Source organism: Triturus cristatus, chromosome 6, assembly GCF_964204655.1.
Source record: "Triturus cristatus chromosome 6, aTriCri1.1, whole genome shotgun sequence".
Taxonomy (NCBI): domain Eukaryota; kingdom Metazoa; phylum Chordata; class Amphibia; order Caudata; family Salamandridae; genus Triturus; species Triturus cristatus.
The window spans coordinates 343,566,441-343,593,456 of NC_140589.1; the positions used below are offsets into that span (position 1 = coordinate 343,566,441).

The 27,016-nt window shown below is 46.2% G+C and overlaps 1 protein-coding gene across 2 annotated transcripts in view; it reads right to left on the reverse strand.

Moving 5' to 3' along the window:
* Nucleotides 1-4,729: 4,729 nt before the first annotated feature.
* IAH1 (isoamyl acetate hydrolyzing esterase 1 (putative)) overlaps nucleotides 4,730-27,016 on the reverse strand; it is a 221,250-nt gene continuing 198,963 nt past the window's right edge. For both annotated transcript variants that reach the window (XM_085609177.1, XM_085609176.1), the window contains exon 6: nucleotides 4,730-5,142. In XM_085609177.1, the coding sequence (XP_085465303.1) occupies nucleotides 4,963-5,142 (180 nt within the window). In that variant the 3' untranslated portion in view covers nucleotides 4,730-4,962. The remainder of the gene's footprint in view (nucleotides 5,143-27,016) is intronic.

The following is a 27,016-nucleotide window of genomic DNA, read 5'->3' on the forward strand; positions in this document are numbered from 1 at the left end:
CCTCAAGGCGGGAAAGGCGCAGGGGCCCAATGGGCTACCTGTGGAAATCTACAAGAGACAGGCGAGCATAGTCATAGATCCAATGAGGAAGATGTTCCTCGAGGCACAAGCTGGGGGTGTGCTGCCACCGGATCAACGGGAGGCTACGATCGTGGTCATCCACAAGCCTGGCAAGCCGGCTGACCAGTGCTCATCCTATCGACCTATCTCGCTCCTTAATGTAGAGGCCAAGGTCCTGGCTAAGGCTTTGGCGACACGTCTGTTGGCGGTCCTGCCCGACCTGGTGCATGCTGACCAATCTGGCTTCATGCCGCACAGAAGCACTCGACTTAATCTTCGGCGGCTGTACGGGGCTCTGTACATGACCAAGGGAGAGGACGACTCCCAGACAGCGTTGATGGCGCTGGACGCCTCTATGGCCTTTGATAGCATCGAGTGGCCGTACTTATTCATGGTCCTACAGCGTCTGGGCTTTGGACCGGTCTTTTGTAGTTGGGTGCGCCTGCTGTATGCACAGCCGGTCGCCAGGGTAAGAGTGAATGGTGCGCTCTCCCGTGCGTTTCCACTGCGTCGCAGCACTAGGCAGGGGTGCCCACTATCTCCCCTTCTTTTCGCACTGGCACTCGAGCCGTTGGCCCACTGGGTACGGAGGGACCAGGCGTTTTGGGGGTTAGCAATGTGCAATGGGTGGGAGGAGCGTATCTCCCTCTACGCGGATGATATTGTGCTGTAAATGGCCAGACCGTACCATTCAATGGCGCAGGCGCTCCACCTCTTTGCCTTGTTTGGCAGCTACTCCGGTTATAGGATCAATTGGTCCAAGTCAGTGATTTTCCCCCTCTCTGGCCCTACCCCGCGGATTCCAACCGGGTGCTCAGCCCGGGTGGTGTCAGAGGGTTTTCAGTACCTTGGGGTGTATGTGACTAGAGATAAAGAGGTGTTCTTTCAAAGAAACCTGGAACCACTTCTGGCGCGCCTAGCAGCGGATGTTTCTCATTGGCGATCCTTGCCTCTGTCTCTGATGGGGCGCGCGGGGCTCTTCAAGATGCTGGCTTTACCGCGCCTCCTCTATATCCTACAGAACTCACCGTACCCAATCCCAGGGGGGGTGTTCCGGCGTATTTCACAGATGGTGCGGACCCTGCTTTGGGATGGAGGGAGCCCTAGAATAGCGTTGTGTAAGCTTAGAAGAGGGGTATACGACGGGGGGCTGGCCCTCCCGGATGTCCGTCTCTATTACTGGGCCTCCCAGCTACAAGTAGTTAATGAGTGGGTGTACGCAACGGGGTCGGAGCCGGCGTATAGGGTTGACAGGCATGTTATGCCAGGAGGAAACTGTGAGCAGCTGTTGTATTCGAGGAGGAGATGCAGGGACCTCCCATCGCATACCGGGGTGGTCATACAGTGCTGGCGGGAGGCCCATCAGTTTCTTGGGTGGGCAGGCACCCTCACGGGTCGGACGCCGCTCTGGTTTGGGGACCAACTACCAGAGGTCGCGAGACTGACCGGTTTCAAAGGATGGCGATTGATCGGGATAGATTACCTGGGAGATGTATGGAAGAGGGGCGCCCCCAGATCCTTTGATTATTTCCAAAAGGAGTATCGCATGCACAGTGCTCAACACTTCCATTACCTGCACCTCATGCATGCCCTGGGTTCCTACCTGCGACGAGGCTCCTCGCTCCCTGAGTATTCTCCCCTGGAGGATAGGCTTTTGCTTGACCCCATACCGGGGAAGCTAACGGACACCATTTACCGTAAGCTCATTAATAACATGCCTGATCCCCTCGTCTCCTTGCGGGCTAAGTGGGAGGGAGATATAGGCAGCATGGATGACGAGGACTGGCAGGAGGCCCTGCAGGGCCCTCGCGAAATTGCCATCCGGATGCGGTTTCGCCTCATCCAATTCAAAATCCTGCATAGGGTTTACTATCCACGGACCAACCTATTTTCATGGGGCAGGGTGCTGTCGCCTCTGTGTGTGAGGGGCTGCCGGGAGGAGGGCACGTTCTTCCACATCTTGTGGGAATGTCCGAAGATAGTACCTTTTTGGACCCGGGTGACGGACACTATGGCGAAGGTGGTGGGTGTGCCGGTCCCATTGGAGCCCAGGTGGCTGCTACTGCTGATCAAGGGAGACACGGACTGGTCCAGGTATCACGAGATCTGGCTGGCTACAGCGGCTGGGGTGGCAAAACGGAACATTGCGAGCGCCTGGGGGGCGGTTGCGCCTCCACAATGGGACCAGTGGCTCAGGGACCTGGACTGGTGTCAGAGGGCGGAGGAAACAGTCTATAAATCCAGGGGCTGTGTGAAGAAATGGAGGAGGGTGTGGGGCCCATGGTGCAGATTCCGAACCTTCAGAGGCGGGGGGGGCAGCGGTAGCGGGACCTTTGGGTAACTCTCCCGATCCTCAACTCTGTAATGTACCACTGTTGGTTTATGTGCCTTTTGATCACTGCTTTGTCATGCATATGATCTTGAGCTATGTTAATAAAAAAAGATGTTTAAAAAAAAAAAAAAACTACAGCTAGACTCTTCGCAAAAAAAGTGTACATTTTCAGTGTGAAAATGTGGTGTGTTCACCTTAGGTTTTGAGCCACTTCCTGTCGTGGGCACTATGCCTACCCACACAAGTGAGGTACCATTTTTATCGGGAGACTTAGGGTAGTTCAGATTTGTAAAGCAACTGTTATTACCTATTGATTTTTGATGCATTTCTCCCTTCCAAATGAAAGACATTGTGTAAAAAAAAAGTCATTTTGAAAAATGACCAATAATTGTCATGCAAGTATGAGTATTCCCAATTTCGAAAATGTGCAAATATGCACTGTTTCTAAACTCTGTAATTTGTTCCCATTTCAGAAATACATAGGTGTCTTTCATACCGATTTTTCCATGTATACATTTTCCCACAATAATTGCTATATACCTGGAACAAAAAAAAAAAACCATTACAAAATGCTGCTCAGTTTTTTACTCTGGGTTCGTTGGGCTCTTGGTGAACCTAACACGTCCTATATATCCCCACAACCAGGAAGGTCCACCGGATGTAACGGTACATTGCTTTCAAAGAGATGTCATAATTCGAAGAAGTTACAGGTGAAAACGTTGACTCAAAAGGCTGCTTTTTTCAACAAATTTTTAATTTTTCCTATATTTACCTGTTAGTTTCTATAAAGAAACCTTGATGGATCTACACAAATGGCCCCTTGCTGAATTCAGAATTTTGTCTACTTTTCAAAAATGTATAGCTTTCCAGGATCCATTATTGCTTTTCTACCCATTTCTACCATTATCTGGAAGGAGGTTGAAAGCACAAAAATAGCAAAAATAGGGTATGTCCCAGAAAAATGTCAAAACTGTGTAAAAAATGTTGGATTTCTGACAAAAATCTGTCATTCCCCAAAAGCTGGAGAAATTGTGATTTCAGCCCCACAAACCCTTTTTTGATATCATTTGCAGAGAAAAACCCAGACGCTTTCATTTGCAGCCACTTTTCCCCATTTTTCACAAAAAAAACAAAATTTTGCTGTATTTTGACTAATTTCTGGGAACCCTCTAGGAGAATCCACATACCCTGGGTACCTTTAGAATCCCCATCATGTTGGAAGAAAAGGACGCAAATTTGGCGTGGATACCTAATGTGGTCAAAAAGTTACAGAGGCCTAAGCGCGCACTACCCCAAATAGCCCAAAAAAGGCTTAGCACAGGAGGGGAAAAGGCCTAGCAGTGAAGGGGTTAAAATTCGCTAATAAGGAATCGCTATTTCTTAGCTTGATGCATGTGCCCCTTTGTGACTTCCATGTGTGCTGCATTAAGCAGCACACATAGAAGTGCCGAAATGGCATTTAAAGATTGTTTATATACAGGAAGGAGGACCATCCTGTACATATACAATCTTTCCCCTGCACGCAGACACCCTTGCACTATGGTGCAAGGGTGCCTGCATTGGCGCTACACTGCTAAGTGTAGCACCAGCGCTGGGGGAAACACAAGGCTGGGCCATATCTTGTAAATATGGTGCAGCCCTGCTTTTCTGAGGTGGCGGAGTGAGGCGTTAAGCCATGACGGCTAACGCCACACTCCTCCACTTCAGTTGTAAATATCCCCCTGAGCCCGTACAACACTAATTAATTAAGTAGAAATTTGCAACAGAGGAAAAAAAACAGTCACAGAATAAAATCCATTGCCATCAAAAATCACATTTTGAACCTTAATTAATACATCAATTATTCGATCAATTAATCAAATAATTAAAAAACAATACGTACACAAAATACCAGGCATCTGCGAGACTGTAATAGGGATACTTCTCAGTGCTAAATGTTAAGACCTGCTTCTGTATTCCAAGGGCTATCTTCTTGGGATAAACAAATGCAGACTTTAACCTGCTTGAAAATAGTAACTATATATAACTTAATGCCAGCGCAGGATGCCAAATCCATTGGATCTGTTTCCATAATGTAGGTTACAATAAAATAGTTAGGTAGATGTAATTATGCAGTGTAACAGTATAAGCTTCTATACCAAAGCTGTAAAACTCTCTTTGAAGCGCAGGCCATTTTAATCAGAGTATATTTCCTTTCCATATAAAAAAGGTAATACGACTTTCGGCCCCTTAAACATGCCACTGTTTAGGTAATATGTTAAATTTAGAAGTAAGTAAAACCATTTTGGCATTGCAATCTTTTTAAAAGAAAAAGCACTCTTTTGGAAGACAAGCAGCTTAGATTTGCAGCTTTATTTGTGAACTACTCAGCAAAATGATAACAAACTTGCCAAAACAAATTTTACCTATATCATGTATTAAAACAAACTACTGAAAACGTGTATACTTCCATCAATTGTCATATAAAATGAACCTGATTCGTGGTGAATCCTTCTAAGATGACACTGCGAGCATCTTAAATCCGCCTCTTGAGCAGAAGACCTTTTTTTGTCGGTCTCCGATCCAAACGCTCAGTCTGAGGTCCCGAGAAGGCATTCCTCAGGGTGCTCATTGCTGACGGTATCCCAGAGAGGTAGGATGGGAGGCAAAGATGACACTTTCTTTTCCAGGAGTGGCCAAAGATTAGTAGCAACAAATTCATTTCCCATCGCTGAAAGGTGGAGTCCATCTGACAAGTAGCAAGAAAAATCCTGGTTCCAAAGAAAAAAAAAAGGCAATGTCAGCAGTCACTTTACAAAACATTCCAAAACAGCTAGCCACAATCGGGATCACTGGAGGAAAACTAACAATGACCTCAGCATATGGCAGGAACACTGGGTTCAGAACAGATCATAAGCAACTTCTTTTGCTGACACCTCCGAATTTGACACAGCAAATCCTTCCAAAAAGGATTGCTACAGATCCTGCTCCTGGAACACCAAGCACTCTTGGCATGACGCTGTTACATAATGTACACAAGTTGAAAGTCGAGCTGCAACTCTGCCAGAGCGTTCCGTTGTCTAGGACACAACCAGTTACCATCAGCTTTCTGGACACAGCATTGAGTGTGTGAAATTCAAATGACGTGTTTGATTAACATGGATAAGATGCAAATAATGTAAGTGTGCTGTATTTTCCTAATGAAGCATTTTAAAGTTGACAGAGCTAGGCCTCAAATGTATTTGCTTTGTTATACACTGCACGTTTTGGATGCGCTTTCTCGTTTCCCTGCCAGTGCACTAAGGGTTTAACTGTTATTCAGTATTTAATAAATAGTGGCCCAGATTTACTACGATCTTGAGTCGGGGTTTTGTCACTTTTGTGACACAACCCAAAGCAAAATTCATTTTGGCATTTACAAAGCCCAGCAAAGTCGAATGCATGGCTTTAGGTGGTTTAGCAAAAACAAAGTAACGTAAGGCAGTGCGCACTGCTCCCTTGAGTTACTTTGCATTGGGTAAGTTTTACATGGGTGGAGCACGGGAGTTCCAGTACATCTAGTCATGTATTTTGATGCAAACCTGGGTTTTGAACCAAAATGATGTGCCTACCTGACAGAGGCATAACAAAGAGAAATAGCTTTATTTCTCCTGGCTACTACCTCTTTCTACGAGTGATGCAGAATGCATGACACATAGAAAGAGGAAGTTGCCTTCTGCACAAAAACAACACTGGATTGTTCTGCACAAAAACAACACTGCCTCTAACGCACGCACCCTTGAAGCGTAGCACAAAAGGTGACTGCGTTGGCACTAGGCAGCACATAGTGTCCCAGCACTAGGAAAGAGCACATGTGTGCCATATATTTGTAGATATGGTGCATTTCTGCTCTTTCCCTTTAACCCAACACAGTGAGCACGTTGATGTGCTGCGTTGCATGAAATATTAGGAAAGCTGCCTCTGTATGTTTAAGTTGGCATAAGTAGGTTGTAAAACTAATGTTACGCCTTAGCCTGATTGCTTTGAAAACATGGCTTTTAAAAGTTGTACTGTGCACTCCGTTCATGATCTTGTGTATACAGTGATTCTCTTTTGCCTCATTAAACAGTTGAAATTGCTTTGTTCTGTGGAGATGTTTACTTTAGGTGTTACAATTTATGAGCTCACTGCCTGCTGCTGGAGGAACACGTATATTATGTTTCAACAATCAAGGTTAATGTCTTCACTAGTACAACTGTATCCGAGTCATATTTTCGAGCGGCTATTGTTTAGTACTTCAATGCCATTTCTATGTGTATGTAGGTTAAAAGTCCTAATTGTTTATTATTTTTGGGAGAGTTTCTAGAGTGAGCTTGTTTAATATAGTGCAACGGAAAAAATGAATATTGGTTCATATAATTGTATCTTTGTGAGCATAACGCACGGTACTACTATAAACCATGGTTAAGCCTTGAATCTAAGCTGCTAAAATGCTGTAAAAGCTGTTACTATGAAAGTGAGAAAATTTTCTTTTTCTTGCTCTCTTTAGAGACAGACTTCATGTCAGTCTTCTGTTTGATCCAATACTTTGAGATTTTTCATGATTTTCTCCTGCCTTTACACTAAGCAGTCCTTATGACTATTTGCTCTTGATTTATTATTTGCCTTGTGCTAGACTGCATTTGGTACTGGCTTTTAACTATAAAGGGGATCAGCCTCTATGGCTTATGCTGATTCACATTTACTTACATATTGAGTATTTTGAACTCAATTGACTTACCATTTTCTTTCTATAATGAGTTCAAATTTTAGATAAATCTTCATGGTTTGTACTTGAACCTTGTCCTGTGTTGACTTGCCAGTGTGGATTTTTCTATGCAAGTTCTCTGGGTTTCATTGTAATTTATGCCAAGGGATGTTGTCTTTGGGTGCTAACACATAGCCCCTCATCCATCACAAAAGCCCTTTTAATACTAAAAAGAGCCAACAGTATTGACAGCGGTAAATACCCTGAGAAGACTCGAGACAGAGGCAATCTTTCTTGAAAATTGTATTGTCAAAAAATTTGAGATATTCACTTCCATGGCCACAGCAGTGAGCATTGGGGTGCCTAAGGTCTCCAGATGTTGCCGGTTTCTGCACAACAGCTACCTTTGAGCAATACTAGACAACCAATCCCACAGGTCTAGCCTAAACTCCTAATCCGGTGATACCCAGCTGTGTTTCTGTCTGACAAATTGACTGCTTTAACCCACTCCCCAGATAAAATACAGAGATGACTTGTAGCGTGGATGGATCTTTTCTCAGGAGCATTAGTGGTGACCTGAGGCTAAACCTCACTGTTGAACACAAAACTGAGCATCAAGAACACTGCTTTAGCACTTAACCCTTTACACTACCAAGGTTGAGAATTGCAAGGATTAACCAAGGAGGCGGAATGGGATTGGGTATTCAGAATTCAATTTACATCAGAGAGCAATTAATTGCTGTTACTTTATAAGCACTTTATTGCTATCTTAAACACAATGTGATTGCTGGATGTAAACAACAGGAAGCATTTACCAGTGGTACTAATCGGAAACAGTATATATGGTAATCTGGTATCATAGTCTTTGGTGATGGTGTGTGTTGCTGCTTGGCACTTTTTTTTGGGGGGGGGGGGGGTGAGAGATTGTGGAAATACTGTGGAAGGCTGAGGGGTGACAGCCCGGTGACTCAATCTGTTTCGTTTGCTGAAATCCCCTCCACTGTTGTTATGGTTGCCTACCCTCTTGGGGTGGAATCACACAGTACATTTTCTGTCCTGGATGGTTGCTCTGTCTGATGCAGACTGTACCAATGTTCAGTCGTCCGCCTGTGCCATTCGCTGTGGTATGCAAAGCACAGCCCACAGAGCATGGGAGGCAGTGATTCTGCACCAACTCAACTAGCTGATGTGTCAGTGGTGTCTCTGGCACATACGTGAGGTCAGCAGATGCACTGTCAGCACCAGGGGAAGAAGCTACGGTAAAGTTGCAGTGCTTGCAGCTCGTCAGCCTTGTGGTTTGAATCTGCCTCGAGCCATTACACAAAAACTTACCACTCAAACAAACTAGGTCCCCAACCTTTTTAGGTCTCGCCTACGCAGTAGGAGACCTTTAGCCGTCGTGCAGCTCTTTTTCAAAGCACATACTCGTGCTTGTGGCGGCATACGCCCTGCGGGAGTGCGCAGCTGCGCGCCACAAGCACGAGAATGTGCTTTGAAAAAGAGCAAACTGCTCTCCCCAGCTCGTGCGCACCACTCGCAGGTGCACCCCTCCGCCTCTCTCTCCCGCTGCAGCCTGCACACCTTTTAATTTTATTTTTTACTTTCAGCGCGCGCGCTTGTCTTTCTCTTTACCCATCTCCCTTGTTTCCATTCTTTTAGCACTCTTGTTCTCTTCTGTTGCTTTTTTACCTTTTTCTTTTTATAATTCCTCATTCTCTGCCCATGTAGGCGTGCGCACTTGTCTTTCTCTTTACCCATCTCCCTCTTGTTTCCCTTCTTTTTAGCACTCTTGTTCTCTTCTGTTGCTTTTTTACATTTTTTTTTTAATTCGTCATTCTCTGCCCATTTCTCCTTCTGTCTGTTTTCATTGCAGACCCGTCTGACGGACCCAGGACGGACTTTACGGCATGCACCCGACCCCAGGGAGCCCGGTAGGAGGGGTCTGCCGCCCACGCCAGGATTCGGCCTTTCTCTGCTGTACCCAGCCACCGCCTCTGCAGCATCCCAGAGAACGAGCTACTCCCTTCCACTCCCCAAGCTGACTTACCTGCTCCTCTGATTTCCGCGAAACTGCGTCAGACTGCTGCTTTTACTGCATCTCTGTGTACGAGCTTCCGAGGGAGGGATTCCTTCCCCGGGTTGCAGCTGCCCTTTCTGTCGCTCTCCTAATGCAGCCGAAAAGAAGGTGGCACACCTTCTCGGTTTTGACTTAGGCTTGTTTTCATGGTGAATGACAAAAACACGAGCTTGCAGCCGTGCGGGCCCGGGAGGAAATAGAAAAGGGGGGTGTGGTGGGGGTTGGGTTGTGTGTGCGTGTGCGTGTGCGTGTGTGTGTGTGTGTGTGTGTGTGTTTATTCATGCAAGTCCATATTAAAATATAGACGAGGTGCTCCCACCTCTAGGCCTGGTGTTACTAGGCAGCTGCACAATTGATCAATAGGCTACTATTCACAAAATATTGTGTAAAGTTTCAAAACAGATTTTAGGGACTGGTACACATTAATTCGATTATTCAGTGAAAGTTACTAAATATACATTTGCATGGTAGGCTAAACCATCGCTAGAAATATACAAGCATTGGCAAAGCCAAAGGTCTCGCCTTTGGGACCTTATACGTGTTTAGCCATGCAACAGTTGATGTTGTTGCACCAAGGATATTGTGCTGCATAACTAAATACTTATAAGGTCCCAAAGGCGAGACCTATTGGCTATGCCAATGCTTGTTTGTCTTGTGAGTATGCAGTCCTTGGTGGAAGCCCCTCTGCAGATATGACTCCTCTCGCATTCTTGAGTCTTTCTGTGGGGGACTGCATACAGCACTCTGAACTTGTTCCAAAGCCACATGGTTTCTTGGTGATTTTTAGTTGAGGAACTCAACTGGCTACAAATGTCCTAGTAACTTTGATCCACTAAGATACAGAGTTCGATTTCACTGAGGGACAATTCAGGTTTCCTGGCCCTTACCCACCCACAATCGTGCAGATCCTTTCTGGATGCAGCTATGGAAGTCTTTGGCTCTTCATCCCTCATTCTGAGCAGCGTGTTCCTCATACAAGAACACCTCCAATGCCCCCTGTGAGCTGCTGGTCAATTCTCCAACTTCAAGTCTAGGCAGCCTGTCCTGGCAGTTTGTGGTCGGTTTTAGCTTCTGAACCTAACAAGAGAAGTTCACAGAAGTTACCCTGAAGAGTTTCTTGGTCACCACTGGTATGGGGCTTCGGGGAAAAGAAATCTTTGCACACTGGCTGTACTTTTCTGTCCCATCTTTGGCAGATAAAAGTTGCGTATTCCAACAATCACTTTTGAGTCAGATTTTCGTTAGTATTACCCTTTTGTGTAGTCAACTCAGACTGGTCCAGGCCAGGTCTTTATTGAATTCATTCAATTTTGCCTTCACGTAATAAAGTGACATTTTGAGGAAATTAAATGCAATTACACGAAATTGAAATTCGGGATTTGGGCTGTATTTTATGGCAAAATGCATCCTCATGTCAATTTTGGACTCAAGTAAGCATTTCATGCTAAAAACATATTGCCATAAAACAAGTACTACGAATGACAGGTGCTCGCGTTCTGGCAATTTTTTTGTTCCCATACTATAGTTTTACAGCAAACATGTCATTTTGGGGCATGGCATAATGCCGTAATTTCACAAGCATAACACAAAATTCCCAAAGTTATGTAAATGATGCCACCATAATTTAAATTTTACCTGGGTCTAGTGTTCATAATGAAGTGTGAGCAGGAAGTTAGGGTGTAGTTTGGAGTCTCCTATTAGGAGTAACCCAAAACAAGGGTACAAAGGGAAGGGGTGGCTGTCCTATTTAATTACCTGCTCCCCTGTGGGGATAGTCATTACATTAGACAGTAGGCCAGAGAAGGGAAGAGGGAAACTCGAAGGCTTCAAAGGGACCTTCTGTCTCCTCTCTTTAGCATTCCACAGTCTGGCATACTACAGTGGATTCGTGGAATTTATCTGGGAGGAACCATACAATTAACATCTGCTTTCAGGGCTCTCCATTCAATCCTTCAACTTAGGTACCACTCGATACAGTAAGCATAAAACAGAAAAGAGTTTGGCCATAGTCACAAGTGTCACGTGTGCTCCACACGCATCCTTCACATACACACACATAAGGTACACATACATGACCTCTACGTCCCACATGGAGTGGCAAAGGGCTAAGTTGTAGGAGACTGCCAGATGAATTTAGAAAACAGCATTGGAGGCCAGTAGGCTTCTCTCAACAGCAGACAATAGGTAATAACCGCCATCCTGCTATTATAATGATTTTGCCGCCACCGCCATCAGTCCTCTATACCTCAAGGCGTTTATGGTAGACCCTGCTCTGCATTTTTATCCTTGTTGTAAAAGTGCCTCTTGCAATCATGCATAATTGTCTTAGGGGCTGAGGCAAGGTGCAAAAAGGCAGCTGCTACTGTGGTTTCATGGCAGAGGTGTACGCTCTTAAGAGACATGAATGGGGCTTGCCTCCACCATAACAAGAATACTCATAGTTATTGAATGAGGAATTGATCTAATCGTATTCGTGGTCTCTGCATCTGTCATGCTTCACCACAATCTTAGTAGCAAACACCACCGTCTTAGATAACCAGTCCAGCCCACAAGGAAACCGGATGTTTTACAGAGAGAGAACTCTCTTTAGTACTAAAAAATGACATCAGCTCTATATGACTCTCACCACTGCATGCTTTTGAATTTTTGTGAGACGCTCCTTCCTGTGTCATGACTACCTTTGTCCAGGCACAGTCCTCTCCAGAGCGAGTTGTTTCCCCCCCAAGAGAGGCCCAGTGGGTTCAAATATGAAGGGCCTCTTGCTGATGTGAACAGTAGTATTTGCGGAGAGCTGGTCATAAGGGGATTAGCTCCTACAAGCAGTCCTCTCATCTGACTGGGGAAACTGGCAGAGGGCTAGGCTGTCACAAGTGAAGTTGCATCCTGTCTTGGGTGAGATGCTAGCAGACAAGTCATCTCTGGGGATGAGGCATGATACAAACCCTGTGGCCACGCATCATCTTGGGCACAAAAATCAAGAATGGTTTCCTCCCAGTGCTTAATTTGTAAAATATGAAGTGCAGGTGCTTAATTGTTTGTCGGAGGCCACACCTACTTTTCACTGGCACCACCCACTTCCTCCACTGGCTCCACCCACTTACTATATTAGCTCCACCCACATCTTTAACTGGCACTGCTAAAAGTCAGATGTAATATATACCTGATCCGAATTTCAGCAAGGGAGACTTCCTCATAGAAAGGTTTTGATAGGAGGTTCCCCTGACCTGTGAACAGTGTAAGGTGTAAGAGCACCTTGCATCATTCACACATTGCATAGATACAATCCTACGTGTGTAAATCAGAATATAGGGAATGTTACATCAGACAGGACTACAAGGTATAGGAGTCACATGTCATCCATGATTGTCATTGTTGGCAATATAGTTTAAGAGTTCGAAGTCTGGAAAAGCGCAAATTCAGAATTTAAAACATAACAGCATTGTTAGGGGTTCTCTTCAGTAAAAATTGATTTCTACCGAAATTAACCCTTTTTGCAAGATTAGGATAATGAAAGATTGGGCAAAAAAACATATAGCTCTAATATATAACTTGCCGTTTGCATGCAGCTCTTTGATGACAGACTTGTTAATAGCCTGCTGTTCAATGATAGGATTTTAACTTACAAACTGCAAGTAACAAAAGGATCTCTCCGACAGAAGCAGTAACACGCACTGACATATTTTACATTATATGCACTTTTTGATCTGCATGGTAAACTTTCTTTGCAGCAGGTATGTAACCCTGTACTACCTTTCAAACAGTCACAACTTCCCCTAGACAAAACTCTTATCTCTCTCCAGGTCCAGGAAGACGAATAATCACCAGAGTTATCTTGACATTTTAATTTATGCCTGAATATTACTGGAGCCCAGGAACTCGGCAGCAGGTGCTTTTAAAACATGAATATATTGGCAAATTGATTCAGACTCACTGCAGTTCTAGTACAGAGCCTGCAGCCTTACTTAGGCTGCTGCGCAGCTTTATTATTTTTTTAACTAATTAAGCCTGCTCTGTACTGTGCCCTGCTGCCAGGCCCTGTCTGCCACTTCACCCCTGAAGGCCTGAACGCGAATGGCCATGATTCTGAATCGTACGGTGGTGGTGAGCCTGAGGCAGTTGCGGGTATGCTGGGGTGTGTGTGGCAAAGCAGCGAATGCGCACGCAATGTGAAAAAAATCTGCACACGCTGCTTGCCGCGCACAGCCCCAACACCCGCAGATTTGCTGAACCGAAACTGAATCCATGATCCAGGCAGCCTGGGTCGGCCCGCAACTGCACAACATGACATCATCAAACTAAGTGCCGCAGGCCCGCGGCCACTCATCATCAGACACTGCATCAATCAATATAAAAACATATCACGGTGCCTGCCAGGCCCTGCCCTGCCTCAGCTGCGCAGCTTTATTTTTAACTCATGATGATTAGGCCGCCCTCCGCCGCCAGACTACCCCAGGCCATGCCTCACCTGGTGGCGCCTAACTCTATGTACTGCACAGTGCAGAGCAGTATTCTACTCCACCGAGTCCACTGACCTCAATGCGGCCACTGGCTCCACCCACTTACTATATTAGCTCCACCCACATCTTTAACTGGCACTGCTAAAAGTCAGATGTAATATATACCTGATCCGAATTTCAGCAAGGGAGACTTCCTCATAGAAAGGTGCCGCTACTTTGAACGGCGGCTGGCTGGACACAATGACTCGGACGGTGTGGTGGTGAGCCTGAGGCAGTGCGGGTATGCTGGGGTGTGGCAAAGCAGCGAATGCGCAGGCATTGCAATGTGAAAAAATCTGCGCACGCTGCTTGCCGCGCACAGCCCCAACCCCGGCAGATTTGCTGAGCCTGACCCTGAACTGAAACTGAATCCATCCCAGTAGTACTGTAGTACTGACCAAATTGCGCAACATCCACTACTAGCAACATCTGACCAATCAACATAAAAAAAACAGTAATCCAGGCGCCTGACTGGCCCTACCCTGCCTCACCTCAGGCCATGCCTTGCCCTCAACTGGTCCGTCGGCACCGTTGAAGTTCAACCATCAGTGTGGATACTCAGTGCTGGACGCGGTGCCGGTCACGGTGGTGAGATGCGGCCGTGCGGGTATGCTGGGGCGTACCGTGGCAAAATTAAAGTAGCAAATGCGCACGCATTCAATTGCAAAATCTGCGCACGCGTTGCTGCCTCTGCCGTGCACAGCCCCAACCCCCGCAGAAGAAGACCAGCCCAGGCACAGCCCTGCCCAACTCAGTGTTCCGCCCACTGGGCCGGTAACACTGATTCGCGGCCGCTGGGCCGGCGGATTTAGCAGAAGATACAAACCACACACACACCACAGAAACACACACACACACAAAACATAAATAGTGGTTTGTTCGGAAACGTTTGCTTTAGTGCAAAAATCGGCCAAAATTAATTTATGACATTTTTTCAATGTGTACAATAAGCAAATTGTGGTAATAAGCTTAGGAGCCGAGGATCCTTAAAGCGGTTTATTACTTGAATCTACACAGCAGAGGCAACAGGTGATACAGAAGACATCCACCTTCATAAAAACGTCTCCGCACTATTCCAAAAATACATAGAATCTTCTGACCCCATCACCCAGCAACACAATGAACATTCTTCATGAACCCTTGCCACGCAGGCTAACATTCTAAACCTATCCACGGGGCATAACATATCCCTCTTTCTCATTTAAAAAAAAAAAACAGAAACACAACAAACAATAAAAAACAAAAAAACAAAATGAAAATAATAAAACTTAAACACTATGACAGTAATTCAGTCACGAAAACGTATGGGAATTCTGCTCGTCCTACTACTCCTCCTTCTCACAGTAGCACGAACATCACCAGTTCTACAGCCAGTATCCACAGTTTCAGAAGAGGAAGGCTCACAGTAGCTACCCCCCTTTCCTATCCCACCAGTTTCCCTAACTTTAACAATCTTACCTACATTCCACCAACTTCCCCCTTCAACTTTAACTGCATTCCTACCTATTTCTGTGACACGGATGGGTAGTCCAAACCTACTTTCCCCTTTTTTGACATGTATGGAGGATTTGATCCTAACGAGATCCCCCACATGCACTTCAACCAACTTAGTGGAATTTTTGTTATCATACCACTGCTTTTGCTTAACTTGAGCACTTTGAACATTCCTCTTCACTATTTCCATAAGACTATTCATGTCATGTAACGATTTGATCCATTTATTCATCCAACCTGGTCTGAAACATGTATTGGCCTTACGTCCCCTTAATAGCTCAAAAGGAGAAATCTTAGTAGTGGAATGAGGAGTAGTCCTATAAAACCAAAGCATACTATCGATGGAACCTTGTATATTAACCCTCGAACCTTTTTCCCATCTAACACAGTCACCCACCACCCTGTTCATACGCTCCACTTGACCATTAGACTGTGGGTGATACAGTGAACTTTTTGTATGCTTGATATTGCAAGAACTCAGAAATGACTCAAATTCTACACTGACAAATTGGGTACCATTGTCTGTGACCAATGTCTCAGGAAACCCCTCTCGAATAAACACCTCTCTTAAAAACGTTATCACAGTAGAGGAAGAGATGTCCTTAACAACCCTCACCTCAGGCCATTTTGAAACGTAATCAATTAATACTAGAACAAAACGACCACCATTCTGCAAACCTTCTATAGGGCCCATGATGTCTAAACCCAACTTACTCCAAGGAGCTGGTGGGCAGTCTACTGGCAATAGCGGTGGGGTCTTTACTTTCAAGCCCTTATCAGCTTTACTACATATGGAGCACACATCAACAATCTCTGTGACATCAGCATCCATAGATGGCCACCAGAAACCATCACAAACTCTTCGTTTAGTAAGAGTTGAACCAAGATGACCCTCATGAGCTCTGAGAATAATATTTTTCCTCACACCAAGAGGAGGGATAAGCCTTTCTCCACGAACCAACACCCCACCTTCAATGGAAATTTCTGACTGTACTTTCCAGTAAGGTTGTAGATAATGCGCCAAAGTACTCTCTCTTGGCCAACCATTCATCACATAATGACTCACTTGTTGGAGAACCTCATCTTGACCAATGGCTTCCAACCAACTTCCCTCGTCTCCAACACTAAACTCAGAAATATCAACCGCAGCAATAAAGCAATCATCTGAATCATCTTCATCCTCATGGTTGTCATCTGAACAGACCTTTTGGTCTGAACCTACAGGAAATCTAGATAAAAAATCTGCTCTCGTATTCTTACCACCAGAAACATGGACTACATCAAACTGGTATTGCATAAGTCTTGAGACCATCCTTACAATCCTTGGTGAACAACATTTGCTAGTCCCTGCACTTAGAATGTTCACCAATGGTTTATGATCAGTCCTCAAAATGAAACGTCTCCCCCAGACATATGAACGAAACTTACTCACAGACCAAAGACAAGACAACAACTCTTTCTCGATTACCGAGTATTGTGTTTCTGCATCCCTTAAGACTCTGGATGCAAACGCAATGGTATTTTCACCTCCTCGAGTATCCTGCGTAACCACACACCCCAAACCCACCTGACTTGCATCCACCGTGATACAAGTGGAAAGGGTAGGATCATACGGTTTAAGCGCCTCACTATTCTTAAGTAGAACCTTCACAGCTTCCAAAGCTGCGTTACACTGACCCGACCAATTGAAGGAAACACCCTTTCTCAATAAAAAACTGATTGGTCTAACCACAGAGGCATAGTTTGGAATGAATTTAGAATAATATTCCAACAAACCTAACAGTGATTTAATCCCTGTTTTATCCTTCGGAATGGGAGCCTTGATGATGGCATCTAACAAACCTTGTCTAGGTCGAATCCCTTCGCCAGAAATGTGGTGCCCTAAGTACTCGACTTCATCACATAGAAATTTACATTTTTCAGGCTTTACAACCACACCATACTCTCTGAATGTTTCGAAAACCCTTCTCAACAAAACATTGTGTGAACTAATGTCTTTGGAATGAACAAGGACATCGTCTTGGAATACAAGTACACCTTTGTTCTCACCCAACATACTCTGCATCACTCGTTGGAAAACTGACGCGGCCGAGGCCAAACCAAACGGCATACGTTTATAACGGAAAGTACCCAGAGGTGAGATAAACGATGTAAAGTGGCGAGACTCCTCTTCCAATTCAATCTGGTGGTATGCACTCACCAAATCTAACTTTGAACAATATCTCGAACCACTGACGCACGCAAATAGGTCATCAATTTTTGGCAGAGGATGCGAGTCCACCCAGATCTCCTTATTCAGCGACCTGAGGTCCACACAAACGCGCAACTTACCACACCTCTTCCGTGCTACGACCAGAGGAGAAAGCCACAAAGAAGACTCTGTTGCTTCAATAATACCCTCTTGGCACAAGCGCTTTATCTCCATTTCAAGGTCCTCCCTAACACTGAAAGGGACACCCCTTAATTTGTGCTTCACCGGTAACGACCCTTCTTTCACAATAATTCGGTGTTTGAACCCTCGAATAGTTCCTAATCCCTTTGAAAAGACAGTGGGAAAGAGTTGCTCCCATTTGACACTACTATCAAAACCAGCATCTGAAACAGTTAAAACTTGTACCCGACAACCTGGTTTGAGGATCATCCCAAATAAGCCCTGGTGATACCATCCTAAAATATTCAATCCTTTTACAGCCACATATATCTTACCCTTGATCACCCTACCATCGAATTCAAGATCATCCTCAAAATATCCCATCCTCGTCGCCAATCAAATTGTGGTAATAAGCTTAGGAGCCGGGGATCCTTAAAGCGGTTTATTACTTGAATCTACACAGCAGAGGCAACAGGTGATAAAGAAGACATCCACCTTCATAAAAACGTCTCCGCACTATTCCAAAAATACATAGAATCTTCTGACCCCATCACCCAGCAACACAATGAACATTCTTCATGAACCCTTGCCACGCAGGCTAACATTTTAAACCTATCCACGAGGCATAACATACATGTGCAAAGAGGTACTGCTGGTAGCACATGCACAATGACATCTCGGTATGCCAGTATGCCATAAAAATCACGTGGAGACATTTGCGTGCAGTAATCCGATCTTAATTCATCACATCTATCTAACATTTGGTTCATTTACTTCCGGGGAAGCATGGTTCCCACCACACTGTAGCGAGCTATCACTTATTTCAATTCCTTCTCGTATCTCTTTCACATCCTGTTGGAATCCTGGAGCAAGCAGTGTCCAGTATCAACACAGAAAGGAAAGCTGCCCACAATTCCAATGGTTTCCAAACACCTGGCAGCCTGATTGATATATGCATTATTGTGAAAGTAACAAAATGGTGGCGCAAATTTACACCAGTGTCAAATATTATTTCGAAATTTGTATTGCATTTCTGAAAGTACTTTGATAGGTTCTGGAAAATATAACTTGTGTTTGATTTATTTTAACTGCATTCCAGGGTCCTCTACTAATCAATATATTCTATTTACACCTTAAATCAATGTGAAATAAACACGCCCATCAGGTATGATGATTGAGTACCGTCAATGCAGATATTGTGTAAGCTATTTCTAAGATTGCATTCCATGCTTTACTCACACTGCGAATGTTAGCACATGTATTTCTTTGTAAGTATTTAATAAATTAAAGCATCTTAAATATACCATAATAATATGATAAATACATTAGGCTCCTTACTTGTTCCTCGCTCCCCAGTGTGGATACTCAGTGCTGGACGCGGTACCAGTCACGGTGGGAGGTGCGGCCGTGCGGGTATGCTGGGGCGTACCGTGGCAAAATTAAAGCAGCCAATGCGCGTGCATTCAATTGCAAAATCTGCGCACGCGTCGCTGCCTCTGACGTGCACAGCCCCAACCCCCGCAGAAGAAGACCAGCCCAGGCACAGCCCTGCCCAACTCAGTGTTCCGCCCACTGGGCCGGCAACACTGATTCGCGGCCGCTGGGACGGCGGATTGAGCAGAAGTCTTGTGAGTTGCGAAAGAGTGAGAATGAGAATCGGAGTCACCGTCACGTCACCATACAGTGAAGTTCTTCAACATGATCATCAGTCCTGTCACGTCATCAACACAACCAGTACGAAGGTAAAGTGACAGCAGCACTTACGGACGTACAGCACACGCTCTCTGTGCCAGTGCCACTAATTATCAATTACTGACGTGCACTAAATGCGTGACTGTAGACCCGGCCCTGATAATTAAGTGCCGGTGCTAAGCACCGGCTAGCACCGGCACAAATTAAGCCCGGTTTCCTCCTGACCCGTACTGTGGGGGGGGGTCACCCAAAGCACTAAATTGATGGCCACAGAGATCCCCTGAGCACCGAGAGAGTGAAAGACGAGTAGCCAACATGGACATATGTGTAGCGCACATGCCTGATGTATGTGGCTGTCACAATAGAGCTGCTGTTGGGGAACCATGCAACACCTATGAGGTAGCCTAAGGGGCTTATTTAGGACAGCCCTGTGTGACCTTTGCACCATCTAAAGTGGTACATGCATGATGCAGGGCTCTCACTATAATTTAAGAAGCCACGCACTGCGCGGCTTTGAGTGACCTCATAAATCATGAGTAAGGCTACGTAGAGCAAATCGCCGCGTTGCCTTACTTTGTACCCAGGAAGTGTTCCATGGGCATTGTGGTGAGTTTTGCCACCCAACATCCATGGAATTTGACGTTGCCCCCTATTTACAAAGTGATGTAAACCTGGGGAAGCGCCAAATTTGTATGCCTCCCGAGGTGAGGCGTAACAAGGAGAAATATGTTTATTTCTCCTCTTTCTGCAGCACACATAGAAAGAGGAAAACGCCTCTTAGGATTGTTTTTGTGCAGGAATGTGCCCCTTCCTGCACAAAAACAATCCTGCTGCAACAGAAGCACCCTGGTACTATGGTGCAAGGGTGCCTATGTTGGCGCTAGGCTGCTGAAACGGCACCAGCGCAGGAAGAAAAGCCAGGAATGCTCTGTATTGCTTAAATACGGTAAATTTTTCCCCTTTCACTTTGGTGTAGGGCAGTGCAGCAAGGTGCCTTGCTGCACTGCCCTACACCAAAATCCCATAAATAAGCGCCTATGAGTGCTGCACACAGCATATGTTTTTTCATCTGCACCCGCATTTCATGAAGAGTTGACAACTGTTGAAGTCCTATTAGCAGATTTGTTCAGGGCTAAAAGGCGCTAAAGTGTTTCTGAGCAGAACGTACAAAAAAGATGAATAATATGGAAGCCAATGTCATAACGGAGAAGAACAGACTGGACAGAACTTCTTCAAGGGTTATGACAGTAAAATCCCTGGCATAGAGGACCAACGTAACTGTGAACTTTACCACTCATCGGCGAGAGACAAACAAGAAAATGGACAAATTTCAGGTCTGTGCATGACATCCATCTCTCTGCTGGAGCATTGGCTGGAAACAGTAAGAGAACGACCGACCTTCGACTATGTATGAAACAGATGGCGAGCTATGCACATCGGTTGAGACTTTCCTGAGAAGAGATTGCCTAGGGATGACTCCAACCCAATGGAGTTGAAGAAGGCCATGATGGTGCCTTTGAGAGGAACATGTAATGATAAGGAGGGTTTTAGAAGGTTACATGTGATACTGCAAGATGAGACGCAACAAGAGGCTGTACTGTGATGGGCAACCTAAAAAAAAGAGACCATGTACTTGGGCCAGCAAGTCCTTTTCTTTCTAGATGATAGTCCAGTGACTGGTATGAAGAGAATGGCTCTGTAGGGTCTGAGGTAGTACTTTGGGGGCCAGGGCACCCAAGCAAGTGTGCTGTTTCCGGCGAAGTCGAGGGGCGCCTGTAGGGACAGAGTCTCACTATTTATTCAGGTGGACACAGCCTAAGTCTATTTGGAGAGTCTCAAAACTGGAAGAGAGTCTATTTCCGTAGATTGTCTACATATTATCCGAGTTGCGTAACAGTGACACCTGCTATTTGTTGTGAATTCCAAGAGCAAGAGATTTATAGAAAATGATTGTCATCAATGTTATATGCCCAAACCAAATTGTGGAGTACATGATGCAGCTTGGTACTGACACGAAGCAAGTGTAGTTTTGTATGAGTTATTCTTATTTAGGAGTTCAGTTTACTTGTGCTTTGAATTATCATGGTTTAAATAGTATACTACTCATGTTTGGATGATGTTATGAGTTCTAAATCATCTTTAGCCAAAGTAAGTAGGAAAACTAAAGTACTAGACAGGTCACAGACTCATCATGCTGCTATTCTGTACTTTCCATCCGTACACTTTCAGTACTGATGATACATCTTCTAGATTTTTCTAGAAACACAGTGAGTGGCTTTCTAGATCCACTCCCATCAAGGACTCAGTCAATGTGCCAATCCGAATCAGAAAAACAGTTGTACTGCAATCACACCACAACCAGGCTGAGCAATATTTAAGCAGGGAAACTGCAAGTACCAGATTAAATACTTACCAATTATTTCGCACTATATCCTGCTGAATCTTAAAGAAGGGCCTTACACTTTACAAAGAGTCACAGCTGGAAGAAATTCTGGGTTATTGATTTTTGTACCATCCCTGCTTTTATAGATTCCACACTAACCTACATTTGTATATTTAATTGGAAGGTTCTTCTGTAAGTAAATCCTTAATTATCAGAATGGTGAATGTCGATGTTTGCTCATGAGTCCCATACTGATGTCAACGGAGTGTAGTCTAGAACTTTTTTATTTTTCTAAGTGCGATGCCATAAGAAGTGCAAGGGGGTATATCAAGACGTAGAGCTCATGCTAACTTTGACTGGGACTCAAGCGCCACCTCACTGATGACGCTCACCAATGCTGAATCAGAAGTTACTGGAATTAATTCAAGTATTTAGCCCAAAATACTTTCTGGTGTTCACATACTGAGTCCTAATTTTCAGCACAAACAAACAATAATGTTAATTTCTTATTAGTCCCACATTACTGCGGTCTGGAACAAAAACGCAATACAGAGAAATGCTGTCCAAAAAGCCACATGTGATGTTTTAATTTTTTTTAATCATTTGCTAAATTAAGTTTATGTGTGTGACAGAAAGTGGAATAATCTCAATAACAAATTGGTTTGTAATTGGCCATTGCAGCAGCGAGAAATCCACCAAGCTGGTGGATTGTCCACTGTTGTATCCTTAGGGTAAAGTGTGAAAAGGAGGGGTTGGTTGGTGGTCATGCAAAAATGCCTGCCACATCAAACACCTCACACGTTTGTGGCCATTCACTAACATTTTGCATAGTCATTACCATACAGGAAAAACTTTAGTAACTGTGGTTCCTTGATCGAAATCGAAATGCATTTACACCTTTTTATAGACATCCATGCATTGGGCTCACATGTTTACTATGGGAAACGTCCTTTAGGACAAATCCTACATAGCACCGGCAACAGCACACATTCTTTACAACAACTTGCAATAGTTGGGCGCAATGGTGGAGTGGTGTTGAAATGAAAGTCCAACACCTTCCCTATTGTTGCGCAGACTGGAGTTGGAATAGTAAATTAAACTATTCCAATATCCAGCGCCCCCCTAAGGCAAGTCATTACAATTTCTTGCTCACAGAACAAAAGCTGTACCTGGTGGTGACTTTTTGGTATACTTTTTTCTTCATTTTTTTTTTATTTATGAAATTTGATTTGTGCATGACAAAACACAATACAAAATAATGCAAACAGGCAATTGCAAGACTTCAGTGCAATGAATGACACAAGTAGCAGTGGTACAGCGACCTTACATTGCTGCGATGACATAGCCCCAATCAGTTCCGAAATGCCAGGGCCCAGGAGACAGGCAACAACCCCCAAAGTCAACCATGAGCAGGGAAACACGTCAACCCCAATCCAGTCATCAGCTACTATTGAAGCGACAGCAGGTACGATGTGAGCGGCCCCCAGATGTCCCTAGGCCTTGAGGCCGTCGGCAGCTCCTCCGCATAACAGGTAAGCTGATCCCGGCAATATGCTAAGTCATGCAGCCACACGCTTGTCGTAGGAGCCAAGCGACTCTCTCAACAGAGAGAGATTCTTCGCTTCGCCATGAGCAATGCAATGGAAACAAGCTTTTTATTAGCAGGGCGCACCTTAGTCCCCACTCCCAGCAGGCACAACCGTGGATGACAGTCCAACGGCTCCTCAATCATCAGACCAAGCACTCTAATCACTTCGCCCCAATAAGCATTTATCTTCAGACATTCCCACGCCAGATGATAAAATCCTGCCCCAGCCGCCCCACATCGTTTACAGGCATCAGACTGACGGAGCCCAAATTTACACAATTGCGCCGGCGTATAGTACATCTGATGCAGATACTTGAAGTGCACCAAACGCAGGTTGCCATTCGGCGACAAGTGGCCCGTCAAGCTGCAACTATCCAGCCACTCATTCTCCGTGAGGGGTTCCGGGAGGACCATATTCCAATTGTCCAGGGCCGCTGCGCCCATCAGGATCCCTTCACTCTGGGACGCCTTATAGAGCCTGGTCATCAGCCGAGCCCTGGAGGTGGTCGTGTACAGAAGCTGAAGTGCCCCAAGAGTCGGCGGCTCAGAGGGAAAGTGAGGATTAAACGCACGCATGGCAGATCGCAGTCTAGCATATACAAAGCGCTGCATGGCCAAGACCTCGCCGTGGCCTCCAGGTCTGCAGGGGTCATAAACTGACCTCCAGGGTACACGTCCGCCATAGTGCTGAGTCCCATCCCCGCCAGTGCTCGCAGCGTACCCGTCTCCTGAGTCACCGAGAGGTCCGAGTGATGGAGCAGCGGCATGCCTGGAGCATAGAGCGGTAACATACCCGCACGCTGCCCCAGAGCCCGCCATGCGTCCGCGGTAGTCCGCACCGTGTCAAACTCCCCCTTCTCATACACCGTATACGTGTTTACGATCATCGCTTTGAGGGGTAGACAATGGACCGCACCCGCCTCAACGGCCACATGCGGGATGAATGCAGGGTCATGCTGCCAGTAATAGGCGTACTGCGCCTCAGCACAGAGGTAATAGAGATAGAAATCCGGCGCCGCAAAGCCGCCCTGGGCATATGGTAATGTAAGCGTTTCCCAGCGAAGGCGGGGCTTCTTCCCCCCCCACGCCAGCGTGATCAGGAGGGAGCGCAGAGTGCCGAAAAAAGACTTGTTAACACGCACCAGAACATTGCAAAAATAATAGAGAAAGCGTGGAAGCACTATCATTTTCATCAGGGCGAGTTGATCCGCGAAGCAGAACGGCAGCTTGATCCATCGAGCCACCTGGTCCTCCAGTCTGGCAACCACCGTGCCAAAATTGGCCTGAACAACCGTCTGCGAATCCCTATGCAGCCAGATTCCTAAATATTTAACTGCTTCCGTCCCCCACACCAACGGATATTCCATATCAAAAGGCCGGTTCCATCAGTGAGAGACAGTATAGTGGACTTGGACCAGTTGATTCTCAGCCCAGAGAAGCGCTCAAATCTGATATATTCACGGATGAGCGGCGCTAGATACTGCTCCGGTTCGCGCACATACAGCACCATGTCGTCCGCATACATGAAGACAGCAAGCGGCCGCTGCAAAAATCGCAACGCCGACGCAGCGTGCCTCTTCCGAATTATACAAGCCAGTGTCTCCAGTACCAGCACAAAGAGCAGGGGCGACAGCGGACAACCCTGCCGAGTACCCCTGTGAATCGCAAATTTGTCAGAAAGGTGCCCATTAATACGGACCTGGGCCTCCGGCTTAGTATACAGCAACCGAATCCAATTTGTGAACACAAAGGGGACGCCCATACGATGAAGGACTGTAATCATGTAGGACCATGCTATAGAATCGAACGCTTTGGTAGCATCAAGTAGCACTGCCACTGCCGGAAGCTCGGGCTTCAGCACATGCATAACCGCGAATATGGTGCGGAGGTTATGGGACGTGGAGCGGGCGGGAATAAATCCCGACTGGTCCGGGAGCACCATGTCCGGGAGTAAGAGTTGGAGCCTCGTGGCCAATACCTTGCCAAAATTTTGACATCAGTATTTATCAGGGATAAGGGGCGGTACGAATCACATTGCTCAGGTGGCTTGTCGGGTTTCAAAAGGGCGACCACCAGCGCCTCCCGAAGGGTTGGCGGCAAACACTGGGTCTCGTATGCCTCTTCGTAAAGCTGCAAAAGGCACGGCGCCAGCTGGTCAGCGTATTCTTTGTAAAATTCAGCTGGCAACCCATCAGTTCCCGCTGCCTTGCCACCAGGCAGAGCTTTTATAGCATCTTGTATTTCCCCCAGCGTTAGGCGGTGCATCAAAAAATCCTGCTGCCTGCGCGACAGCCATACCAGCGCAATGTCATCGAGGTATTGCTCGAGTTCCTCTGGGCTAGCCGTAGGCCGGCGATCATACATTGCCGTGTAATACTCAGTGAACGATCGCAAAATACCATCAGCATCATGGCGGACCTCCCCGTCTGCCCTAATCCCCTCCACTACATGCGCCCTCCGATGTGGATCAAGGAGGCGGGAAGCCAGAGCCCTCCCCGGTCGTCCGCCCTCTCCATAGTAACGCGCCCCACTGCGCCGGGAGAGATGCCTAACCTCCTGATCTGCAGTGTCGTTATATGCAGAAATATTTTCATTTATTCGCGCCAGAATGTTCGGGCACGGCCCGACACTATAGGAACGCTCCAGATCACCCAGCTCCCTCTCCAGCATCTCCATGGTGCGGCGGAGAGACCTCAAGACTCCAGCCTACAGACCGATACATTCCCCACGAATGGTCCCCTTAAAGGCCTCCCACAGCGTCCCCATCGTCGTAACCGACCCTGCATTTACCGCGAAGTAGTCTGTTATAGCTTTTCGAACACCCTCCGTGAACACCGGGTCCAGCAGAGAGGAGGACTGCAAGCGCCACTGGAAAGGAGGCGGGAGTCGAGAAGGCATCTCCACAGCCATTGCCACCGGGGAGTGATCCGACAGTGTTCTCGGCAAATGCCTAATCTGCGCCACCCAACTGCAAACATCCGGCGTCCCCAGCCAATAATCAATACGGGACCAAGCTTGTCGCGCATACGAGTGACATGTTCCTTCCATGGCTTGTGGGTGCCGCTGTCGCCAGATATCAACCAGCCCCAGAGACCTCATTCCCTCCCGTATTGCACCCGGGGCCCTTCGAGAGGGATAGATCGCCGACGTTTTTCTATCTAGCGCAGGGTCGAGCACCGCATTACAGTCCCCACCACAGATAACGGTCCCACAGGAGATGTTAGAAAGTTTACCCCAAACGGTGTCAAAGAAATCGGGATCATCCGTATTTGGACCGTATATGTTAACAATAGTTAACGGGGTATTGTAGAGTGTGCCTTGAGCTATAATATACCGGCCCTCTGCATCCGCATCCACCTGCAGCAGCGTATAGGGAACATTTTTTTTAACCAGTATCATGACCCCCCGAGCATACGAGGAGTAGGACGCAGCCAGCCGCACCCCCGCCCACCCAGCAGTAATCTTCAAGGCGGACTGCTGCGTGAGATGTGTCTCCTGCAGCAGTGCGACCAGCACATTATGCCTGTCCAAATAGGTGAGCACCTGCCGTACTTTCCTAGCGTTGTTAAGCCCCCTGACATTCCAGCTCAGCCAATTAAGAGTTGACCTGTGGTTAGCCACCATAGTAGTGTAATTCGGAACATGGAAAATCAACTGAGGAGCAGCCATAGCCGCAGCACCACAGAGCATGCATACTGAGCATCAGCACTAAGTCAACATTTTGAGTCATAGATCCCCAACCACCCCATCCCCCCCACTGCAGTCAGCAGCCGCTTCTGCACACATTCCCTGGTATGAACCAAACAAAAAAGGGACAG